This window comes from Hyperolius riggenbachi, chromosome 5, assembly GCF_040937935.1.
Source record: "Hyperolius riggenbachi isolate aHypRig1 chromosome 5, aHypRig1.pri, whole genome shotgun sequence".
NCBI lineage: Eukaryota > Metazoa > Chordata > Amphibia > Anura > Hyperoliidae > Hyperolius > Hyperolius riggenbachi.
The window spans coordinates 8,890,619-8,916,240 of record NC_090650.1 but is presented as its reverse complement, the minus strand read 5'-3'; the positions used below and the strand labels follow the sequence as shown (position 1 = coordinate 8,916,240).

At 44.3% G+C, this 25,622-nt stretch overlaps 1 protein-coding gene across 1 annotated transcript in view; it reads right to left on the bottom strand.

Annotated features, from left to right (window-relative positions):
• Positions 1-24,751, bottom strand: part of NXPH1 (neurexophilin 1) — a 462,307-nt gene extending 437,556 nt beyond the window's left edge. The window contains exon 1 of the mRNA XM_068238498.1: positions 24,036-24,751. Coding sequence (XP_068094599.1) covers positions 24,036-24,089 — 54 coding nt within the window. The 5' untranslated portion in view covers positions 24,090-24,751. The remainder of the gene's footprint in view (positions 1-24,035) is intronic.
• Positions 24,752-25,622: the final 871 nt, after the last annotated feature.

Sequence of the window (25,622 nt, the reverse complement as noted above, 5' to 3'; positions counted from 1 at the left end):
CAGATTCTCTTTAAAGAGACCCTGTAATGACAAATAGTAGAATGCAGTAAATTAATCAGGATACCCACTTTTATGGTAATTTTCCAGGTTTCAGCATCAGAAACACTTTCTGTAGCTATATATTGCTGTATATGAAATGTAGACCGCCTTCCCAGTGATGGTTAGCCTAGGCTATTAAGCTATGCAGAATTCTCCTCCCAGAGCATTCTGGGAGACAGGCATTATTTTCTCTGGCTTCAGAACTCTCAGTACACAAATATTTCGCAGAGATGACCCTCACAGGAGGACTAAAGATGCTGATAAATGTCAGAATATAAATCGGGAGAGGAATGATTTTACAATGGGCGAACTCTGACTAAATAATTTATAAATGATTATTGTTTAAAAAATAAAAAAGCTATTTTATTCATTATGTTACTTTCATTACAGTTCCTCTTTAACCTGTAAACTGCCACGTCATGCCGATGGGCGTGAACACGGCAGCACCAGGACTGCCTAAGGCCAATTGGCGTCAAGTCCTGGGGCAGAGTTTCACAGGAGATAGAGCCCGCCGATGCACGCACTTCTCCATTTGAATGATCTCCGAGCGGCGATCGCCGTCTATTTACACTGTACAGTGCTGCGATCTTTGGCAGCATTGTACTGGGGACAGCCGATAGCTGTGATTTGCTGGCGGGGGGAGGGAGGTTAATAAAAATAAAAAAAATGCATACATATATTAAAAAATAAAACAAATAAATATTTCGAAAAAAATAAATAAACATCCTGGGAGCGATCACAGCCCACCAACAGAAAACTCTGTTGGTGGGCAGAAAAGGGGGGGATCACGTGTGTGCTGAGTTGTACGGCACTGCATTGAGGGCTTTAACCTCCCTGGCGGTAAGCCCGTGCTGAGCACGGGCTATGCCGCGCAGGGGGATTTCTCAGGCCCTGCTGGGCCGATTTTTATATTTTTTTTTTTGCCGCACGCAGCTAGCACTTTGCTAGCTGCGTGTGCCCTCTGATCACCAATCAGTGCCAATCAGTGCCAGGCAGCGCTGAGGGGTAGATCGGGTCTCCCAATGACGTCACGACGTCGATGACGTCGATGACGTCGAGACTTTGTCTCGCTACATGAAAAAATAAAAAAAATTTTTAAAAAAGACTTTGCTGCCCCCTGGCGGATTTTTAATAAACCGCCAGGAGGGTTAAGCTGCAGTGGCCTAAATTGTAAAAAATGGCCTGGTCACTAGGGGTGTGTAAGCCTACGGTCCTCAAGAGGTTAAATCGGTCCACTCAATAAAATCACACAGGTTCCAAAATGACCAAATAACACTTATGTTCTCAGAAAACAATAAAAAAAAATACTACTTAAAGTGTAATTGTAATGAAATATTTGTAGTTACACAGCTGCTCATTATTACCATTATGTTTAAGGCATTCGATGGTAGAACCCGTTTTAATACCTTTGCTTCCTGAACTCATTTTAATACCTTTGTTTCCTGATTATTAGATGTTAATCAAATTACTGGAAAAAAAAACACTGGTCAAGAGCCCAGACCCCGCCCACTTCCTGAACCACAGACTTTCGGTGCCATGGCCTATAAAGTAGGGCTTGTCGGGATAGCTGATTTCTATATCCAACGGGATTCCGAATTCCGATATGCAACTTACAGAATTCCACTATATTTTGCGTACACACACTGTATTACGTGTACTCCACAATTACGAATGCCAACCATGGTACAGTTCTGATTCTGTGATTGGCCTAATAATATTGAGTCTTGTGATTTGCTTAAAAATTCAGAGTCTGGGTACTTACAATTCCGCACTGGTATATGCGGTATTCCGTGTAAATCCAATTTCTACACTCTAAATACCTGAAATCAGAAAGTTGATTTCCAGGCAGAAACTCGGACATCGGAATTCCACAGAATTCAGAAGCTCATCCCTACTACAATTTTCTCAGAGTGTTCAGAATGGTTTGGGCCAAGGAATGGGTGCTGGACCGGTGGAAGTCTGTGCTTTGGTCTGATGAGTCCAATCTCAAGATTTGGGGTTCCACTTGCCATGTCTTTGTGAGATTTTAAAATGGTGAGCAAATGGTTAATTCATGTGTTGTTCCCACTGTGAAGCATGGCGAAGGACACGTGATGATGTTGAGGGGCCTTTTTAAATAACAATGATGATGATTTATTCAAAATTCAAGACAGAATTATGCAGCATAGCTACCACAGCATTCTTCTGCAACATTCTATCCCATCTGGTACGTGTCTAGTAGAACCAACATAAGAGCAGAGTGAAAGCAAAGTAGCCAATAGGTGCTCAACAGACAGGCAGGTACTGACCAATCAACCAGGAAAGTACCAGGGCCTAAAAGAGGAAGTTTAGAAGATGTGGTGAGTTAAAGTCCTAGAGGTCCCAATAGTGGTAGGAGCATACCAAGGTAGTGCCTGGAGAAGTGACTTCAACAGATCCCAGAAACAACATTAGAGATCTGTGTCCAGTGATTGGAACAGCTAAGATACTGTGCAGAACTCAGAATTTTGCTTTTTGAACATTTCTTTGTTCATAAATAATATTGGAAGAGACCTTTAAATAAGTGACAACCTTATTGTGTCCTCGTAGAAGTAGTTTTAGGACAAACTCCTGAAGGAAAACCTTTCCACTGAGGTCTCTGGCAGAAAAAGAAGCAGTCAGGTTCTGTTCACACAGGGTCCACTGTGGAACTGCTTCCCAGAGTGGACATCAAAAGACCAATGGGCATGCAGAGTGGATGTATCCTATCCTATGGGTAAGTTTGGCCCCATACACACGTCAGTCTCTCCCAAGTCCAGCTTTGCCCGTTGCATTTTCACAACATACAAATCTCACATGTTCAATTTCTTTGGTCAGCAGGTAAACAACCACTCATCCTATAGAATGCCATGCATTACTGTGCCGCAATCACTGCCACGAACGTTCAAAGTGGCACAGAGTATCCATACTCTACCGATGTGCTGCCAACTATGCCAACATCGTGTTTACTGAGCCTAAGGTTGTCTGTTCCACCTGATATATTAATTGTGAATGGAGAAGTCATCCTCTAGAACATACATGTCAAACTCCAGCCTCTGGGCCAAAATATGGCCCTCTGAGCAATTAAATTTTGCCCCAAAGGGTTTCCCCACTTTGCATTATGTTTGGCCCACTCAGTCTAGACCACCAGGGAAGCTATATTGGAGGTGAAGCCCTAGATCACCATGGAAGCCATATGGAGGAGTTAGGGGGAAAGCACTAAACACAAAGGAACTGAATGGGGAGGGTGCGAGTCACTAGACACCAGGGAACTGGATAGGTGAGGGAGGGAGGACCACTAGACACCGGGGAACTATATAGGAGTTGGAGGGGAGCCATTAGACAGCAGGGAACTTTATGAGGGAGGAAAGTGGCCAATAGACATTGAGGTTGTCACGCGACTAGGTCCCAGTGTACAATTTCGGCCCACTTTGTATTTGAGATTGACATCCCTGCTCTAGAAACACTCTCTCTCTGCACTTCTGTGCCAGTGAAAAGTAGTGATTTATACAGTGGCCGGATACAGAAGATAATTCTCTCTTATTTAAAACACTGCAGAATTAGTCACGTAACAACCTTTTTATCGAGTACGAAATGTGCTCCATTTAATGTTTTCTGAGGTTCCATAGAACTTTATATCTTCTCACTTGATGTTAAATGACTTTGGCTGCTTGTTAAATCAAATTTGCTGTGTCCATAAAAAAAAGAAAGGCCTCCACTAAGTAACAGAAGGCTGTAACAAGTCAGTCGCGGGAGGGTGAAGTGTCAGTATTAATGACTAGGAAACCACGCATAGCCCCCCTTTCCTCCAAGAAGCATCTCAACACCCAATCAATACCAGCCCATCTGTGCTCACATTTATCAAAATTAAATGGTCTTCATTCAATCCTTATGAGTTAAGCATTGCCGAAGAGTTAAACAACAAGGCTGGAACAAGGCCGGGGAGAAAAATCAATGAGGATTCCGAAGCATTTGATGCAAACATCTCATTTTTTTGCAGATCTAAAGCGGAGGTCTTCTCTTTGGGGCTTGTGACAAGCCTACATCACACAACTTCAAAGGGAGCAGATTAGCTCAGTGGACTGCAAGTTCAGTAGGAATCACAAATCCTTTTATCTACAGCAAAGATAAATCTGCATCAATTTATGCCAGTCAATTAAATAACAATTTAATTTTCCATTATTTCGTCTTTAAGTCGTTGAAAGAAGCAAACAAAATAGGTCGGGATTTTTTTTTTTCCTGTGAAGGTTGTTATCTTTCCAGGTCATGACATATCAAAAAGAAAAAGAAAAAATACTCAATTGGAAACTCATTTATGATCTAGAAGATGTTTCCTTTCTCCTGAAGTGCAACATCTTCAGTGCTGATGAGTGGAGAACATTTCTAGGCATTAACTTGGTGTCCAACTGAAGTTAGCTTATTTTTCTTCAGTCATTCATATGGGTAGCAGTAATATTTGCCAAATCAACTAAAATATCTTTAAACACATCAAAAAGCTTGATGGCCTTCTGCAGAACAGAACCCAATTTAGTAAGGTCTAAAGCTGGCCATCATTTCAGAGAAGAAGTCAATTTCATCTGTATTTATTCAGAGCTGGCTGTTTTTTAGATGGAAAAAGTCATCTTCAGCTTCATCATATCAGACCAAGGTTGTAGAGGATAAAAAAATCAGACAAACAACCAGATGAGTGTTTTTCAAAAAAATAGCAAATTTTTTGTTTGCAATTTCAGGAACACTCCAGAGTTTGCATGAATCCATAATTTGGATTTATGAAAAAAAACCTCCCATTTGGTGTGTGCACAGGAATGAAATGGTTCAGTAATCTTTCAATAATCCTCACTATCTATATACAGGTATATAAAATCGTATGTATGTATGTATGTATGTATGTGTGTGTGTGTGTGTGTGTGTGTGTGTATGTGCCGCCATCACTCGAAAACGCCTTGACTGATTTGAATAAAACTTGGTATACAGATGCCTTACTACCTGGGATGATATGTTCTGGGAGTCTCGGGTCCCCCCCCCCCCCGCACAGCTGGGCGGAGCTACAAACAGCAAATCAGATTTCACCCATTCAAGTGAATGGAAAAAATGTAAAAGGCTGCCAGTAATCAAGCCAGAGTCCCCACACTTGGCACAGTTGGTCACTTGGTGACCGAGTTTACAAATCCAGGAAAAGTGGGCGGAGCATAAAACAGCCAATCAAATTTCAGCCGTTCATTTTTCATGGGAAAATGTAAACAGCAGCCATTCTTAAACTGTTAATCGCAGGGTTCTTAAACTTGCCACAGTTGGTCACTGGGTGAATGAGATTAAGATTCAAGAAAGTGGGTGGAGCCTACAACAGCCAATCAAAATTCACCTATTGGTTTTCAAGGGGAATATTTAAACTGCTGCCATTCCTACACTGTTATTGGCAGAGGCTTCGAACTTGCTACAGTTGGTCATTGAGTGACTGGGGTTCACGTTCACTAAAACAGACAGTCAGATTTCTTTGCTGGATAAACTGCTTCCATTCACACATTTTTGATGCCAGGAACCTGAAAGCTCACAAACTTGGTCATTGAGTGACTGTGTGTCCAGGTTATAAAAAGTGGGCAGAGCCAAAACCAAATTTCACTGGGAAAATATAAACTGCAGGCCTTCTTACAATGTTAATGGCAGGGTTCTCAAACTTTGCCCAGATGGTCACTGGGTGACTGAGATTAATATTCAAGGAAGTGGGTGGAGCCTATTATAGCCTATTATAGCCAATCAAAATTCATCTGTTGATTTTTAAGGAGAATATTTGAATTGCTGCCATTTTTGCACCTGCTATAGTTGGTCAATGGGTGACTGCAGTCCAAACGCTGGAGAGGGGCGGAGTCACAAACCGTTAATCTGATTTATTTAATTTCTATGGGCATATACAAATTATTGATGCCAAAGACCCCAAAGCTCACAAACTTGGTCACTGAGTGTTTGTGTGGTAGGGTTAGAAAAGCGGGCGGAGCCGACACCAGCCAAATACATACCCGGGCAACGCCGGGTCATCAGCTAGTAACTGTTAAATCTGAATAAACATTTTGGCTTGTGACGTACACTATGTTTTAGATTTTGCCCGCTTAGGTGATTGAGTTTGACATCACTGGTCTAAGGGTTTATGAGAAGTCCTGAACTGGATAGGCCTGCAGATAGTGGAATTAGGGCGGGGCCACAATATGACATAATTATATAGTGTCACAACAATACAAACATATACTGGGATGCATTTTCATATGTATTGCCTCAATATTACTTTTTCCTTTTCTATTTATTTAACAATGATTCTTATTGGTATTGTTACTGTTATTACACTGTTATACTCTCAGCTGTTTGGAATACTGTACTGGCTGCGTTTTTTAAGCATTGCAAGGACCAGGACAGGGTCACTGGTCCACCAAACACTGAGAGTACTTAAAGTGAACCTCCAGACTAAAAATCTACTCAGCAGAACTGAAAAGGCTTGATGTTTCTTTAATAGTTTCACAGCATCAGAACTTTGTTTTTCTTACCAAAGCATCATTTTTAGCTGCGTATTTAGCTAAGCTCCACCCCATTAAAGAAAACTGCCTGGGCGTTTTTCCCCTGATGCTGTGCAAAGCATGATGGGATTCCCTATGTTATTCATGTTGCCTAGACACTGGGAGGGGTGCTCAGGACACAGGACAGTTGGAACTGTGTTTCATGCTCCCTGTCACCTCCTTTCAACCAAAAAGATGGCTGCCCTTATAAAATCACAAACATTTGCCTGTTTTTTTAAATCAGGGTGGGTAAGAGATTATATTGCCTATCTATTTTAATTAACATGTAACTTAAGGATAGTATGTTTGTTTAGGCTGGAGTTCCTCTTTAAAGGAATTCCGAAGTAAAAAAAAAATCTTTACTCACCTAGAATTCTATCAGGTTCTATGCTGAGGATCTGTTCTACTCCAGCAAGCTGCTTTTAGTTTTCCGGAAGCTCACCTACCTTGGCATTGGAGAAGACTCCAACGCTGACCAAGGCCGGGTTGTGAGCTTGTGCACACGTGCGTGTCCTCTGCAATCACATTCCTGTTGCTAGGAGCATTTTGCACATGGGTAGTAGTACTGTGCATGCGCAGAATCCTTTTGGGGACTGGAGTCACGGCAGGTGCATGCATTCACAAAAGCTCATGACCCGACCCGGGTCAGCGAGCTTCTGAAACAAAAAAGCATCTTATTGGAGGAGCATGGAGCCTCAGCGAGGAATCCGATAGACTTCAAGGGGCTGGAAGAAGTTCCAGGTAAGTAAATTCTTAATTTTTTTTGCCTTGGAATTCATTTCATATGAATGCTCAAACTCTGGTTGTGTATTCAACGCTATTAACCCCATTTGTTTAATATGTCTTCCACTAATAATAATGTTTTGAGAACTGTCTCACTGGCACAAGTGGGAATCACAAGCCCAGCCCCATGCAGCTGTAGGAACATCGATGTATCTACACCTACTTCCTCTTGTGGTTTCTTCTGTTGTGTGCAAGAGAACAGTCCTTGTTTCCTCTCTTTATCTCTCACGGCTATAATCAAAGAGAATGATGTTCATCCGTCCCCGGGGAACATGTCTCCTCTCCTCCTTTAATCCATTCAAGCAAGGCTTTCCAGCAGTAGGAAAGTTATGAATCGATATCGGGTGCACAGGTGCAGATCGCTACTAGTGAGAGATGGCTCTGAAGTCTCCAACGCCGTTCAGCCATGGGAGCTCTCCGCGGTTCTGACGGGCAGGGCTCCTTGGTGCTTATACACCGGCTGCTATAATGACTACAGCTCATAGGAGCACAGGGGGACAGCCTCAAAGGTTAGAAAGGGGGAAGACATACAGTCCTTTGTTACAAAATACATAGAGAGTTCCTATTCACGTCGGAGTTATCCTTTACTCGATAATACCTAGAAAAGCACTCAGTGCATGACACAATATAAGGCATTCACAGGGGCTTCTATACATTCACAGTTACACCTACATTGTGAACAGTACAGAAGCAGCATGTATGCCTGATGCCAGACAAGCCTGATGACTACAGACTAACTAGATGAGAGAGGAGATTAAAGACATGGAGAGAAATGTGTGTGTGTGGGGGGGGGAGGGGGGGGACAATAGAGACCAGGGAGGTCTGAGAGAGAGAGAGATTGAGAGAGAATGTAGAGACAGAAGACAGACTCTCTTTAATTACATCCTGGTGACGTTACAACCCCAAGACTGAATGGAATCTGCACTTACATATCTACAGTGTTACCACAGTGTGCAGCAAAGCAGGATAATGGATAGTTGGTTATGAAGTAGTATAGCAGAAAAAGACTGATGCTGGAAATACACAATAAGGTGGGGTTTTTTTTGGCAGATTTACTTTTTCTGATTTTTTTTGTTAGATTTTCATTAAATTCTATGAGAAAAATCGATCAGAGAAACTATCGAAATCAGATCGGACCTGTTGGAAATTATCTGTCGAGGCATCTATCTGCCAAAAAAACGCATAGGGCCTGATTCACAAAGCGGTGCAAAGTGTTTGCACGCCTGTGAAAAGCCCTTTATCACGCCTAAACTCAGCTTAGGCGTGATAAAATGAAACTCGCGCGAAATTCCCACGCGCAAAGTTTTGCGCGCGCAATCACGCGGCGCACGGTGCAGTGCGCGCGATGCGCCCATTAAACCCTATGGGCGCTGCGCGCGGAGTTGCGCGATTTTGCGCGCGATAAAGAGCACAAAACGGTGCTAACTCAGCAGTGCAAAGGTTATCACGCCTAAAGTCTTTTAGGCGTGATAACTGAGTTATCACCGCTTTGTGAATCAGGCCCATAGTGTATTCCCAGCATGATAGATGACATAGACAGACAGATTGGCAGAGATAGATAGATAGATAGATAGATAGATAGATAGATAGATAGATAGATAGATAGATAAGAATAAAATTTAGACCCCTATTCTTTAGAACCCCACCTCGTGTATACTCCCTATTCCTTTAGATTGTAAGCTTGCAAGGGCAGAGCTCTCTCACCTTTTGTGTTTTTTGGAATTTGCTATACATTTTGATCTTTATGTTACATTTGTCACTGTACCTATGTCTACCACTTCTGTATTATGTACCAAAGTCGATATATTGTGAATACCATTGTCTACATTATTATGTACTCCATAGTAACATCATTTGATTGACAAAAGACATCTGTCCATCAAGTTTAAACAGAAAGAGAAATAACAACCTGTCCTGAACCTGCACATATCTCAGTTGATCCAGAGGAAGGTGAAAAACCTTACAAGGCCTGGGAAAAATTCCTTCCAGACTCCAGGTGGCAGTCAGATAAATCCCTGGATCAACTCTTCTGGGAATTACCTAATAATTATAGCCGTGGATGCCCTTCAATGCAAGGAAAGCATCCAAGCCCTCTTCAAATGCAAATACAGAGTTTGTAAACTTACTGAGGTAAGATATTCTAAGATATTCCAGTTTTACCACTTTTACTGTAAAGAACCACATTCTAAATAGAATAAAAAACTTTTTTCCTCCATACGCAGGTCATGTTCCTTTTCCTGTTGTACAACCCTAGGTACAAAAAGCTTTTGTATTTCCCTCTTATGTATTTATACATACAGTAGATATTCCAGATTTACCACTTTTACTGTAAAAAAACGAATTCCCAATAGAGAAAAAAAATCTCCATACGTAGATCATGTCCCCTTGTCCGTTGTACAACCTTAGGGACAAAAAACTTTTGTATTGCCCTCTGGTGCACTTATACATGGTGATCAGGCCACCTCTCAGTCCCCCTTTTTTCCAAGCTAAATAAGCCAGTTGGTCTAACCTTTTTTGGTGAGATCTTCCATCCCTCTGATTAATTCAGATTTAGTTGCCCGTCTTTGTACCGGTTCTAGAAGGTCCATGGTTGTTTCTTACTTTGTAGAGCGCCACAGAATATGTTGCTGCTTTATAAATCAATACTACCGTAATAATTAACAATAGATAGATAAACACAATGAAGATTTTTGGAGATTTCCATTTTTTTCGAGGGGGCTGTTGTAATTTTTTTTTCACTTGACCTTATTATTTAAGCATTACCCCCGCATGGCCACGGCTGTGACTGCCTGCCACGCCCATCCCCTGATGATCATATGGTGACAGAGTCATGTCGGTTATGCAGATTCCGGTGACCCTTATCCTTCCAGTCATTTTTTTGTTCTCATTCGCTGGATCTCAGATCATTTATCTGCTCTCCATCACCGGTAGCCTTTCTCTGCCTCAGTGGCGCAGGGAATTAGAAAGGACTCAGGACCCGAAGCACAGATGGTTTCTAAGGAAACACCATTTTTTCCTCCTCCAAAGCAGCAATTTATGTTATTGTGAGTAAAATAAATAGACCAAGACAGCCCATAACATGGTCAATTCTTCCCATATTAGCCAGACTTTTCTCTGCCTGGAACTTTAAAAGAGCAGACACAGCCCACCAGTGGTGATACAACTATGATGGAGACAGCAGGGGGAGGAGGTGAAGAGGGGGTAGGGAGAGGGAGGGGCAGGGAGAGGGGGGGACAGACGGGGGAGAGGAGGAAGAGATAGGGAAAACTAAGGCAGAGGGAGGGGCAGGGAGAAGGGGGCAGAGGTGGAGAGGAGGAAGAGCTAGGGTACACTAAGGCAGAGGGAGGAGGGGAAGAGGGGGCAGACAGAGGGAGGGGCAGAGAGAAGGGGGCAGAGGGGGATAGGAGGAAGAGATAGGGTACACTAAGGTGGGGCAAGGAGAGGAGGAGATGAGGGGAGAGACTGAGGGAGGGCCAGGAAGGGGGGCAGAGGGGAAGAGGATGACAAGTGGGGGTACACTGAGGCAGGGTCAGGGAGGGGGGAAGAGGAGAAAATGAAGGGGGGAGGGGTGGTAGTGGGGGGAGAGCAGGAGTCTTGTGATTGGTGTAAAATTACAGCGTAATCCAATTTTTGCAGAAAAATTCTGCATTCTCTGACTGGCCCAATGCTTTCGAGGTATGTGATAGGCCTAAAATTTCCAAGCTGCAGTAATGCAGTATTTCCTCGGAAATGTCGTTTTACAATTGTAAATGTTGATTTCCGGAAATGCAGACATATCAATTGCGCGATTTTCGAATGAGCATCACTACTAAACAGCCCCTCATTTTTCCCTGATACCACAGGCTAGGCTACTGTCACTTACAGTAAGCAGTAAAAATCTGACAGATCTGACAGGTTTTGGACTACTCCATCTACCGCTGGAAGGAGACAAATTATGATGCTGCACTACGGCTGGTCAGGTTGGGATGCCAAGCCGCACGTGAAGTCCTGCTTCCTCTGTGGCTACAGTGGCACCTCATGTAACCCGGCAGCATGTAACAGGTCACATGAGGTGCCGCTGTAGCCGTGGATACAGGATGCTGGATGGGCGGATGGAGATCACATTGCTGGAACACTTAGAGCAGGTGAGTGTAGCGGCACCGTCCATCTAGGGAGGGGGAGACACAGAGTGCGAGGAGGGGGCGGGGAGTGCGAGGAGGGGGACAATTGGGGAGGGTGCCGCCTCTTGCCACCCTCTAATTGTTGCTGCCCTGCTCCTATACAATCCAATCAGATTACTGAAATTGATTTAGCTTTTCAGATCGATCACATGAATTTGATCGGATTGATTAAGACATGTTAGTCTGTTAGTGTTCCCAAACGATCATTTCAGCTTGTACAAATGAATAATCATGAGTAAACGATTGTTCAGCAAATTGTATCATTTTTCACCATCTTAAAAATCATTTAGAGATTGGAATTGACAGAACAATCGATAGAATGATCGCTCATCGTCGATTGGCAACATTAACAGTACCAGATCTGATTGACCACACAGTCGATCATTTAGGAGGATGTACCATTCGTGGGCACCTTTATAGAGGTAGGCGTTTAAAGAGGATCTTCTGGTTAATAGGCAGCCAATAAGAACCTTGATGAGGAGCAGCAGAGGAGGAGCCAGGAGAGAGGAGATGGAGGCGGGGTATGTTTCTGAGGACATTCTGTTTAACGCCATTAATATAATGAACTCAGTAACTGCCGCGCCACCCAACCAATGGATATTTTCAGCTGTTCTCTAATTCTCAATTCATGAACTGCCCAAAATCGATTGAACGTTTATTGATTGCCATAGACACCTGGCAGTGAATAAATTCAATCAAATTAATCATCAAATCAACCAGAAAGAAAAAAATTCTATTCAATGTGTGCCGACCCTCCCAGCTCCAAAAACACGACCCAAAAAACGCAACTGGCAGGATTATATAACACACACAGACACATAGACACACACACACACACACACACACATACACACACACATACACACACACATACACACACAGCGTGCACACACTGACAAACAGACAAACACATACACACACACACACTCATACACACACACACACACACAGACACATACACAGTACACACACACACACACTCATACACACACACACAGACCCACACAGACACACACACACACACATACACACTACACACACACACACACAAACACACACACATGCATACACACACACACACACACACACACACACACACACATACACCCACATACACACACACATACGTACACACACACAAACACACATAGCGCACACACACAGACAAACAGACAAACACATACACACACACACTCATACTTACACACACACACAGTACACACACACACACTCATACACACACACACACAGACCCACACACGCACACACACACACATACACACTACACACACACACACAAACACACACATACACATACACACACACACACACACACACACACACACACATAGACACACACACATAGACACACACACACAGACACACACAGACACACACGCACACACACACACACACACACACACTACACAAACACACACATATACACACACACAAACACACACTACACAAACACACACATATACACACACACACACACACTACACAAACACACACATATACACACACACACACACACATACACACATATATATATATACACACACATACCTACACACACACTACACACACCCGACAGAATGCACAGTGTAGAGTTATATGACATGACAGTGCTTCAAAGAGGTAAGAAAGCCAAAATAATTATGGGTACAGCTGTGTCTCACAATACAATTTAATTTTGATAACATTTTATTTTTATAATGGTTTAAGGTACATAACAGCAGCATATTGTACATACTCTTTCTAGAGGTAGCAGAGAATTATACACAATGAAGATGAATTACAATCAGAGCAGACACATGGGTAGCAGAGATCAGCACCCGCTGCAGCAAGTTTACTATACTGTATATACTGGAGGCAGTAGAGACCAGCGCACACTGCAGCAAGTTTACTATCAGTACAGGCACAGAGTAACAGCTTTTACTGTACATACTAGAGGCAGCAGAGATCAGCACACGCTGGAGCTAGTTTACTATCAGTACAGGTGCAGAGTGACAGTTTATACTGTACATACTGGAGGTAGCAGAGATCAGCACACACTGCAGCTAATTTACTCTCAGTACAGGGACAGAGTAACAGATTATACTGTACATACTGGAGGCAGTAGAGACCAGCACACGCAACAGCTAGTTTACTATCAGTACAGGCACAGAGTAACAGCTTATACTGTACCCACTAGAGGTAGCAGAGATTGGCACACACTGTAGCTAGTTTACTTTCAGTACAGGAACAGAGTAAAAGCTTACACTGTACATACTGGAGCTTGAATAGATCAGCACAAACTGCAGCTAGTTTACTATCAGTATAGGTACAGAGTAACAACTTATACTGTACATAGTGGGGATAGCAGAGTTCAGCACACACTGCCGCTAGTTTAATAGCACAGAGTAAATCCTTATAATGTACATACTAACATAGATCAGCACACACTGCATCGAGTTTACTATCAGTAAGTATTGGCAAAGAGAAACAGTTTATACTGTACATACTGGAGGAAGCAGAGATCAGCAGACACTGCAGCTAGTTTACTATCAGTACAGGCACAGAGTAACAGCTTATACTGTACATACTGGGGGTAGCAGAGATCAGCACACACTGCAGCTAGTTTACTATCAGTACAGGCACAGAGTAACAGCTTATACTGTGCATACTGGAGGCAGCAGAGATTAGCACACACTGCAGCTAGTTTACTATCAGAACAGGCACAGAGTAACAGCTGATACTGAACATACTGGAGGTAGCAGAGAGCAGCACACGCTGCAGCTAGTTTACAATCAGTACAGGCACAGAGTAATAGCTTATATTGTACATACTGGAGGCAGCAGAGATCAGCACATTGTGAGTAGCACAGTGGCTAAGTGGATAACAATCTTGCCTTGCCTATCTGCACAGAGTTTTTGTGCCCCTCCCCCCCCCCCCCAGTCTGTGTGGGTTTCCTCTTGGCACTTTGGTTTCCTTCCACATCACAAAAACATACAGATACGTTAACTGCCCCCCTCCCCCCCCCCCCCCCCCCCCACTAAAAAAAAAAATTTGGCCCTAGACTACGATGGACTCATGACTATGATAGGGATTAGATTGTGAGCTCTTCTGAGGAACAGTTAAATGAGAAGATAATATAAATACTCTGTACAGTGCTGCCGAAGATGTTGGCATTATATAAACATTATAAACAATAATAGTAATTGTGGTGGGGTGCAAGCAGGGCATGAATCCAGTGATATGTGATTCCCAGCGATCATGTTGGGGACTGGTACATTTATTCGGCTCCTGGAAGCCTAGCTTGCCGCAGCTGTCCCTAACCCCACATCCCACTGCAGAGGAGCAAACACGGCATCTATCACACCAATAAAGGAACGCGGCTGAAGAACTTGCATAGTAATTGAGATGGGAGGACTGCAAGGCGCTGGCATTTCTTGCTATCCATCTAACAGAGCCAGCGCAGGAAATTGCCAGTAATATTCATCTGGGGACCACTTTCATTAAACGTAATTCATTCGACTTTGCAATAAATTGAGTGACATCCGTAAAGCGCAAGCTTTTTATCCTTGATTGCATGCTTGGCCCGGCCTGGGAATTTTCCCCTCCTCCGTCCCTTCTCTGTTGCGCGACATTCCCTAAAGTCGAGTCGTCAACATGTCAATCTGCGACTTAAAATGGCGAAAATGAGTTATTTACCGAAAACGCTGCACCCGAAAAGAAAAGAGTCTTCGCACGACCGACTCCACTAGGTGAGCAGGCAGAGATGTAAACTAGCAGATAAATCTTATAACTCGACCAAAGGAGGGACAGACGGATCAAGAGGAAGAAAGACAAAGAGAAAAAAAGAGTCATTTATTATCAGAAGCAGCCGCCCAGTTACCAAATTCGATAACCGAGCGACGCAGAGAGAAAAACGTTTGGTGACTTACATTTTTTTTCTATCCCTCCTTCTACATTGTTAACGACTGTAGTCACCATCTGGGAACCTCTGTTATGGCAGATCGCAATCTGTACAATTTACAATTGGTACAATCTTACAAACATATATTACAAATCGCGTCTCCCCTCACCAAGGTTCAGATTCTCTTTATTTTGGTTAGAAATAAAAACTGAGTAAGATGGGAAAGATGGAGTGGGCATTACATAACAAGTATCTGGGCTTCAGAGAACAGAATAATCATAGGAATATTCATGACCAATTGTACTTATAAAAAATATCCTTGATTAACCATTAAACAAATGTGTTTATCAATCAGAATAAAGAAAATATGGGAATCATTTGTGTATCTATACAGAAAGAGAAATTAATATATATGTTCACTTCTATGTCTGCTTGTGTGATATATATATATATACACATGGACACACACACACACAAAGACACACACACACACACACACACACATAAATATATATATATATATATATATATATATATATATATATATATATATATATATATATATATATATATATATATATATATATATATATACATACAGACATATACCTCATATGGACAGAACAATAGACAGGCGGATAGATATATGGATGGACTTGTGGGTAGATAGATAGATAGATAGATAGATAGATAGATAGATAGATAGATATGGTTTATCCCATTACTGCAATGTTTAATTTATCTAAAAATGATACAATATTGACCTTGATGGGTTTTTTTTTCCTTGCAAAACCCCAAATCTTTTTCAGGCATTAAAGGGTTAACTCCAGCCTCCCCCATAATGCCTAATAAAGGTCACTTCATCTACCTCGGATTTCCACTAATCCACAAAAAATCTGCCATGAACAAAAAAATTAGACATTTATTGTACCCAAAAGGTGATTTACCTTGCAGCTAAGACTAAATAGGGCTCTTTTATTGCCTGCCTGACCTTTACGGCAATGAATGAAGAAATGGCTGAATTGTGGTACCTGGAAGCAGCAATGCTTTGCTTGTAAATTGCAGCCTATCATTATAATATCATACATGCACTCATTCCAAACCTAGGCGGAAAAAAAGGGACTTTCAAGAGGCTTTTTCCAATGGCAGGCTGGGCTCAGGAACAAAAGACCCCCCAGAACACAAGACTCACTATAACAGGAGACCACCAGAACACAAGCCCCCCAGAGCACAAGACCTCCCATAACAGGAGACCACCAGAATGCAATACCCCCCTGAACACAAGATCTTCTAAAACAGGAGACCACCAGAATGCATTACCCCCTGAACACAAGACCCCCTAAAACAGGAGACCACCAGAACAGAAGATTCCGAGAACACAAGATCCCCCCATAACAGCAGACCACAACAATGCAATACCCTCAGAACACAAGACCCCCTAAAACAAGAGACAACCAAACCACAAGGTCTTCTAGAAAAGAAAAAGACCTCCTGGAACACAAGATCCCTTCAAATTACAGAACCTTCAACAACAGAAGACCCGTTAGAACAATAGATCCCCGACAACAGAAGACCAGCACCCCGCAGAATACTCCAGAGGTGTAAAGATCTCCTCAATACCGCAAAATAAAACTCTGAAATATAACTTTAGAACATAAACTTCAGTGTATAATCTGTCCTTTTCCTCATGTCAGATGGGTTTGCGTTAAAAATAATAAAATTTAAACAGACGTGTTCCTAGATCCAGTCTAAGTTTGGTACAAAAAATGTAGGCCTTTTTCACAAAACAAAATAGACTTGTTAATGTTCTGTATCATAATATGCTGTTCATAATGATAATAATAATATATAATGTCCTGGATAATAATAGGATGTCCATAAATGTGATGTGAGTTTCACCACTGGCAGAATTCCCTCTCTGTCCTCCCCTTTTGCACTGAGTTGACATTTTTTGCATGGAAGGTTCCCATTTGGCCATATATTGACTGACAGGCCCAAAATTTAAATATTTCATCCAAACTTAAAACTGCTGAAATGTGAACATTGTCATTTTAAAGGACTTATAGCTGCATTGCTGCCTGCAGATAAAGATGTGGCCCCTAATGCCGTCTGGGCTGTGGACCCCCCAATATGATAGACATGTCTGTACATCCCCCCATGGGCACAGGACAGAGGCCTGTGTATTGTAGAGGCCACGGTCCTGCTGCAGAGAGTGTAACCTGTCATTGTCACCCTGAATGCCTGGATTGTTCGCTGTCCTTGGGCCTCTCTGGCTAAAGTATTGTTCATTCTCTGAAAACCTTCATTTATCCCCAGTGCAGAAAGCGCCGGCCTTCATTACAGCTGGAGGAGCCCTGAGATGGGCGAAGGTTAATTCACTGTGTACCCAAAGCAAACAAAAGCCGCTCAGACAGCGAGCTACAGTGTGGCCAAATCCAGCACCACAGACAGCTCTATAGCTGCTCTATAGCCGGACAGCTCCTCATATAGTGACTCTCTAGTCTACAGCACCCTCAACAGCTCTAACCCCGAATCCCTGAAGCACCACAGACAGCTCCTGGCATACAGCTCTATAGCTGGGACTCTCAGCACTGTGTTCAGCACCACAGACAGCTCCTGGCATACAGCTCTATAGCTGGGACTCTCTGCAGCTCCACAGACAGCTCCTGGCATACAGCTCTATAGCTGGGACTCTCTGCAGCTCCACAGACAGCTCCTGGCATACAGCTCTATAGCTGGGACTCTCAGCACTGTGTTCAGCATCACAGACAGCTCCACACTGCTCTATAGCCCCGACTATCTGCAGCACTACAGACAGCTCCTGGTATACAGCGCTATAGCCCGGACTCTCTCAGCACCACAGACAGCTCCTGGCATACAGCTCTATAGCTGGGACTCTCTGCAGCACCACAGACAGCTCCTCATATAATGACTCTCTGCAGCACCACAGACAGCTCCTGGCATACAGCTCTATAGCTGGGACTCTCAGCACTGTGTTCAGCACCACAGACAGCTCCACACTGCTCTATAGCCCCGACTCTCTGCAGCACTACAGACAGCTCCTGGTATACAGCGCTATAGCCCGGACTCTCTCAGCACCACAGACAGCTCCTGGCATACAGCTCTATAGCTGGGACTCTCAGCACTGTGTTCAGCACCACAGACAGCTCCACACTGCTCTATAGCCCCGACTCTCTCCAGCACCACAGACAGCTCCTGGTATACAGCGCTATAGCTCTGACTGTCTACACAGCACCCCAGACAGTTCTATAGCAAAGTCTCTGCAGCACCCCGGATAGCTCCATATCCCCAACTCTCTGCAGCACCCTGGACAGCTCTAAACCTAATACTCTCTCACAGACAGCTCCTCACTTTATGCAGCTCTATAGAAGGGACCCTCCTCAGCACCACAGACAGCTCCTTATTGTTTAATATAACCGACAGCACTATAGCCAGGACTCTCTGCAGCACCTATATACCGACAGTTTTATATACCAGGACTTTCAGCAGCACACCCCACATCGCCATATACATTTCCCCTACTCTATGCAGCGCCTCTATACAGCTGTATAGCCAGGACTCTCTGCAGCACCCCAACAGCTGCATATAGATTTACTATACTCTCTGCTGCACCCCTGACTGCTCAATATTACCAGGACTCTCTGCAGCTCCCCGACAGCTGTATAGCCAGGACTCTCTGCAGCTCCCCCGACAGCTGCATAGCCAGGACTCTCTGCAGCACCCCGACAGCTGTATAGCCAGGACTCTCTGCAGCTCCCCGACAGCTGTATAGCCAGGACTCTCTGCAGCTCCCCCGACAGCTGTATAGCCAGGACTCTCTACAGTACCCCCGACAGCTGTATAGCCAGAACTCTCTACAGTACTCCCGACAGCTGTATAGCCAGGATTCTCTGCAGCACCCCGACAGCTGTATAGCCAGGACTCTCTGCAGCACCCGGACAGCTGCATAGCCAGGACTCTCTGCAGTACCCCCGACAGCTGTATAGACAGGATTCTCTGCAGCACCCCGACAGCTGTATAGACAGAACTCTCTGCAGTACCCCCACAGCTCTATATACCAGGACTCTCAGCAGCACCCCCGACAGCTGTATAGCCAGAACTCTCTACAGTACTCCCGACAGCTGTATAGCCAGGATTCTCTGCAGCACCCCGACAGCTGTATAGCCAGGACTCTCTGCAGTACCCCCACAGCTCTATATACCAGGACTCTCAGCAGCACCCCGGACAGCTGCTGCACCGCTGACTTCTCAATAACCAGGACTCTCTGCAGCACCCCGACAGCCATATAGCCATGACTCTCTGCAGCACCCTGACAGCTGTATAGCCAGGACTCTCTGCAACTCCCCCGACAGCTGTATAGACAGGACTCTCTGCAGCTCCCCTGACAGCTGTATAGACAGGACTCTCTGCAGCACCCAGACAGCTGTATAGCCAGGACTCTCTGCAGCTCCCCCAAAGCTGTATAGACAGGACTCTCTGCACAGCACCCCCCACCGCTGCATATAGATCCCCCCTACTCTCTGTAGCACCCCCAACAGCTCTATAGCCAGAACGTTAAATCCCCTACTGTTCATCTCTATAATATCCCCGACAGTCCTATAGCCGGGACTCTCTGCAGCCCCTCCAATAGCTCTACATTCCCGATTTTGTTGCCGAACCCCCATGTCTTCCACATCCCCGACTGTTCAGCACGCTACACCCCCGAATCTCCTTTCTACACCCCCGACTCTCCTCTCTACACCCCCGACTGTCCTCTCTATATTCCCGACTCTCCTCTCTACACCCCCGACTCTCCTTTCTACACCCCCGACTCTCCTCTCTATATTCCCGAGACATTAGCACCTCAGAGGACGCGCTGCAACCCCGCTGTATCCTCCTCTTGTTCAGTTTATCATTATCTACCCCAAACTACGACCTTTGTGAGTTCTAAATGAATGTATAAAAATGTCCTCCTCTGACAGGACACATTACAAATAATACTGAATATAAAACTATATGTTAAGAAGATCTCTACGAGTGTGTTATGTATATTTCTGCGTCCTTGCCAGTTCAAACCTAATTCAAATAAATGGAAAACTGCAGAAAATACGGGTAACATACAGTACATGGTTCACTTGCCTGGGCAACACGGGCTTATATGGTACAGAGGGCCACAGTACAGTCCTGCTATAAGCTGCCCCTAAATCATATATATATTCGTGTGTGACGTTGTGTGTGTGTGTATATATATATGTATATATATATATATATATATATATATATATATATATATATATATATATATATATATATATATATATATATATATATATATATATATATATATATATAATTATGGGAAATTAATATCCTCTAGAGAAATTGTCAATTGTATTTATTTCAATCCTGTTCTTTGTATTATAGATATAGACACAAGTTCTGCAGAAAGCCATAAGTGCCACAGATACATTGATGTGTTACATATAATATATATAAAAATAAATAAAGATATATAGATATCTCTATATATCTATATATAACAGTGCCAGATAATATGAACAAATAAATCCAGATATTGGCAGGGAAAGATTTTTCGCAGGGATAAGGAGAGATTTTTGGTACTTCTGAAGTTATCTTCTTTATCTGTTGTTTTTTTTTTTTGTTTTGTTTTGTTTTTTTTTCCCTTGAACTTTTTTTTAATAGCTCAGAAAACGCTGCAATGATTCCGTCGGAATTGGAAAATCGTCTCCCATCCCACAATTGCCAACCCCCTGTGAGAATGCATTCAGGTAATGAAGTCTGTAACTAAACGGTAATTGAATCAGCATAATTTGCACACTGAATGGTTTTTCAAATGCTCCCAGTTTACAATTAAAGCAGAATTAATGCGGCTTGGTCGTTGCCGCCCGCATTAGGGTAAATCCGGTGGTTGTAATGAGCGGAGGGGAGAGCACGCAAGTAAAGTTGCCGACAAACACATTGGAAAGTGAACGCGGCGCGTTGAGCGGCGCTCTGTTCGGTACAGTACAGGGCTGGGTGCTTTAGCGCGCGCCACTTCTTTTCTCTGCGCTGTTTGACGCGCATTAGCGCTCAGTTTAGCGCCAGGCGTTCCCTGCAGCACCCAGAGGTCTGCTGCATTCTCATCCTGCTTCTGAAAACTCCGGAATTTCCTATCAATTCAAGACGCTCGTGGCTCTGCCTGCTAAAGTGAAGTTCATGAATCTTAATCAAAATGAGAAAAAAAGAGTGTGGATGGGGGTTGGGGAGTTATGGAAAGAAGGAGGGGGGGTAAACATCTGTGTCTAAGGATCCAGTGTTCACCTGCCAAGTCACAGCGATGTGCTGCTGCGCCCTCTGCTGGCAGAATGGAGGAAAGGTCCCTGAGCTGCAATACGATCAGACTGTTTGGGTTGTCGAGGTTAAACTTCGCTGTTCTGAGTTCATTGCCGAGTTCAGCGCTACAGAGGCTGTCACAGCCCGGGCAACGTCTGCTGGCCGTCAATCATACACACACCAGGGTGGCTGTGATAAGTGGCTGCACGTTACTGGTTATACACGAGTTTACATGGCCATCAGTCCACCCCCTCAAACTCCCCCCCTCCTCCCATACAAGCAAGACTACATGCCTTTCCCATCTAGGTCTTACACATCTATTGAACTGCCCCCCCCCCCCCCCAAAAAAAAACTATGCATTCTCCCCATATAGGTCCATAAAGCTGCCCCCAGCTCATACCACTGAGACTATAAACCTTCCTATAGACCATAACTCCCCCCACACCCATGCAAATCTGTGCACACCGGTAAAAGTCTACACAACTACCCCCACACACAAACGATTCTAAACACCTTGCTTACATAGTTATAAGTCTGAATAACTAACCCCACCCCCCATAGAAGTGTACAATACTTCCCCAACTTTACCTACACATCTGTGCAACATCTTCCAATAGGCAGAAGACCATACAAATATCCATACCCCAATACAAGTCCATACCCCATTCCCCAAATAGTTATAAGTCTATCTAACAGCCCCCCCCCCCCCCCTATACTTTGAAATCTGTAATCCTTCCCCTCATTATAAACAATCCATTGCCAACCCCCAATACGTGTGTAGAGACCTTCTTCTAGTTGTTACAACTCTATACGCTGATCTTACTTGCTACAGGTCTAAATATCATACGCCTGCCCAACATAGTCTCATTGGTAATAAGTGTACAACATATTTATGTCCGTGTGCTGTCTTGGAATTGTGATGAAAAGTCCAGGCACCCAGCGAAGACCACCCATAAGTCACCACAGACCGCTCTATGCCACCCATCATTTTGAAACAATGCAAAGCAACAGCCTTGATCAATACAATCGATAGAATGAACTGATGAATGGACAGTTTGGCCGCTTCTCCACCGAGGCTGAAGGCCCTTTTGACTTCATAATATGTTACAAGTTACAAGAAGCAGGTTTTTATATAATCCGGCATTAATAATTTAGAGATTCGCTATAATGCAATTCTATATAGATCCCCCTTCTGTGGGTTGTGTATTGTGTCCTGTAGACCCTCTCTTTGGGTTGTGTATTGTGTCCTGTAGACCCTCTCTTTGGGTTGTGTATTGTGTCCTCTGTAGAGCCCTTCTGTGGGTTGTGTATTGTGTCCTGTAGACCCTCTCTTTGGGTTGTGTATTGTGACCCTCTCTTTGGGTTGTGTATTGTGACCTCTGTAGAGCCCTTCTGTGGGTTGTGTTCTGGACTCGGTGGGTTTTGTGTTTTCCACCTATGTATAATGAATACAAGTTGAGGTGTTCGTGGCTATCGGGTATATAAGTCTCTTACCAGCCCAGCCTATTGAGGTGTATTAGACCGTAATCTCGCCAGTCTACCGCCAGTATAATCCTCAATGTTATATAGATGAAGTTCAGCTGGTTGGACTTTCTGGATTTTATAGTTCCCATCTAAATTGCTATGGCACAGAGCCCGAAGTCTCCATACTTTGGGGTACAAACAAGACAATATACATCTACATCCGCACAGTGTCCTACAGAGCTTGGAAATGCTGGTATCTGTAGTTCCCCAGGCACTGAAATGACAAGGACATCCCCTATGGTGCCCACAGTACCCCTGAGAAAACCCAACTTGTCTGCCTACTTAGGGTAGAGGTCCACAAATGTCCTACGCTATAGACCATTCCCAGATACTTGGGTGTGCTGGTCCTTGTAGCTCCTCCAGCCCCTCAGGACCTCAGACCCCCCATGATGTGGTGTGTAGCGCCTGTTTGTTTGTAGTTGCTTGAAACAGTAGTTCCCCGGCCCCAGGAGGGGTCCAAGGTCACCCCTGTAGTGGCATAAATCAAGCCCAAATAATCTGCGTCCTCCGAGACTTTGGGTTGCCCCGACTACTGTGTAATAGGATTTGTTTTAGTCTAGTCTTTTTTTTTTTTACTCAGAAGACCCCCCACCTTGCGTGAGAGGCGCCCCCCTAATGAGTTCAGGATCCAGTGCAGGGCGTTCTCCATCCCATCCCTGGACTAAGCACCATCTCTGAAAGTCAAATGCAAAAAGGGGGTGTCCTCCTAGAATGGTCAGAAAAAGTGAAGGCAAGGCAAGCAGGACATGGACTCACCAGCTGCAGGGTGGACTGGAGAAGAAGCGCCGACACGCAGTATACAGCATGCATCCTCCCGGGGCGCCGAAACTTCCTGGCGGTTATCCTGCCTGGGTGCCTAATATTCCTCCAGGAACATACATCCACCGGCTGCTGTCCTCTTCACAAGACCTCCACAGCTCCGGGCAGCCTGGACAGGAAGCAAATTGTACACCCCATGACCACACAAGGCAAGGTTCAGACCGCAGAGAGTGGACAAAGGTGGGGGAGATGTGAGGAGCAGCAGAAGACACGCAGGATCGGGAGAGGAGGAGAAGGGAACTTAATCCAGCAGGAAGAAGGAGAGCGATGAGATCGCACAGGGGTTGCTTTCTGCTACACAGAGATCACTTCTGATCAGAGCAAGTCTGAGTGGGGTTTTTTGGAGGGTGGGGGGTGGCAGTGAGAATGCAATAGGTTGTTGAGTAGGGAATAAGGCAGCCCCCTTTAGCTTGCTGGGACTGCTAGCTTCTAGTCAGCGATTGTCTGAGCTGCTGTTAGTCTCTGCTATTGCTGGGCTGGCAGAGAGAGGAGAGGAGCAGTCTCGCTTCCAGCGCTGTAACCTCAGGGCTGTGCCAGGGGTACCAGGCAAGTGCCAAACACTCAGGGTGCCAGGTCAGCAGGATGGGGGCAAGGTAAGCTTAGAGGGTGCCTGGCTGGCTATCACTGCCTCTGGAGATCAAGGAGAAATCAGCTCTCACCCCCCTCCTCCCCAAAAAAAGAGGATCTCAAGCAGTAGAAGACAGAAATCACCACCCTTAAAACCCACCCCCTCTGGCATGCAATGCAATGGTCTCCACCACCACCACCATACAGCATGGCACAGTCACTTGCCTGGTTGCGCATCTGTGGAGCAGAAGTCCTCTTGCACTGTCTGTGGTGGCACCTGGGGGAGATGGGCTGTCAGCTGGTTATCCCACTGGTCTCTTTTGTTGCTGGGTTTCTTCCACTGAGGAGCTTCTGCCTTCAGGAGGTAATCGTCGGCTGGTGGCACTGTCTATGGGAAGCACGACCCAGGTGGGCGACTTGGTTCCATTTGCCCCTGGTAATGGGTTTAGATGGGGGAAGGAGGGGTGGAAGGAATCTCACTATTCAGCTATGTCTAAAGTTCATTTTTAAATCCTAAAGTTCCTGATGGGGGTAAATATTTTGGGTCAGAAAGAAACACCCCAAAAATAGGAGACAAATAAAGGAACACCAAGAGCCAAAATTAATGCAAACAGAGTACCTTTTAATGATCTGAGGTCATTAAAAACAAAAATGTTCACTTGCAGTACTTAACCCTCTCACTAGGGGAGGCTATTCTGTATCTTGATAGCATGAGGAGCTTCTAGAAAGGTTATGTCGTGATGTTTTGCATTTGGCAAGCCTCAGGGTGAGACTATACTTATTTTGGATATTTTCCAAGCTGCATCTGGACCAGAGGAAGACTGGAGGAGATGGTGGCAATTGTCAGAGTCGCCCTCCATAACTCTGCTGACAAGTGACCGCCTGTGTAGAGGACTGGATGACCTTGTATGAGATCTCAGAGGCTTCCATGAGCAACCATTGAATAATTGTGTCTGT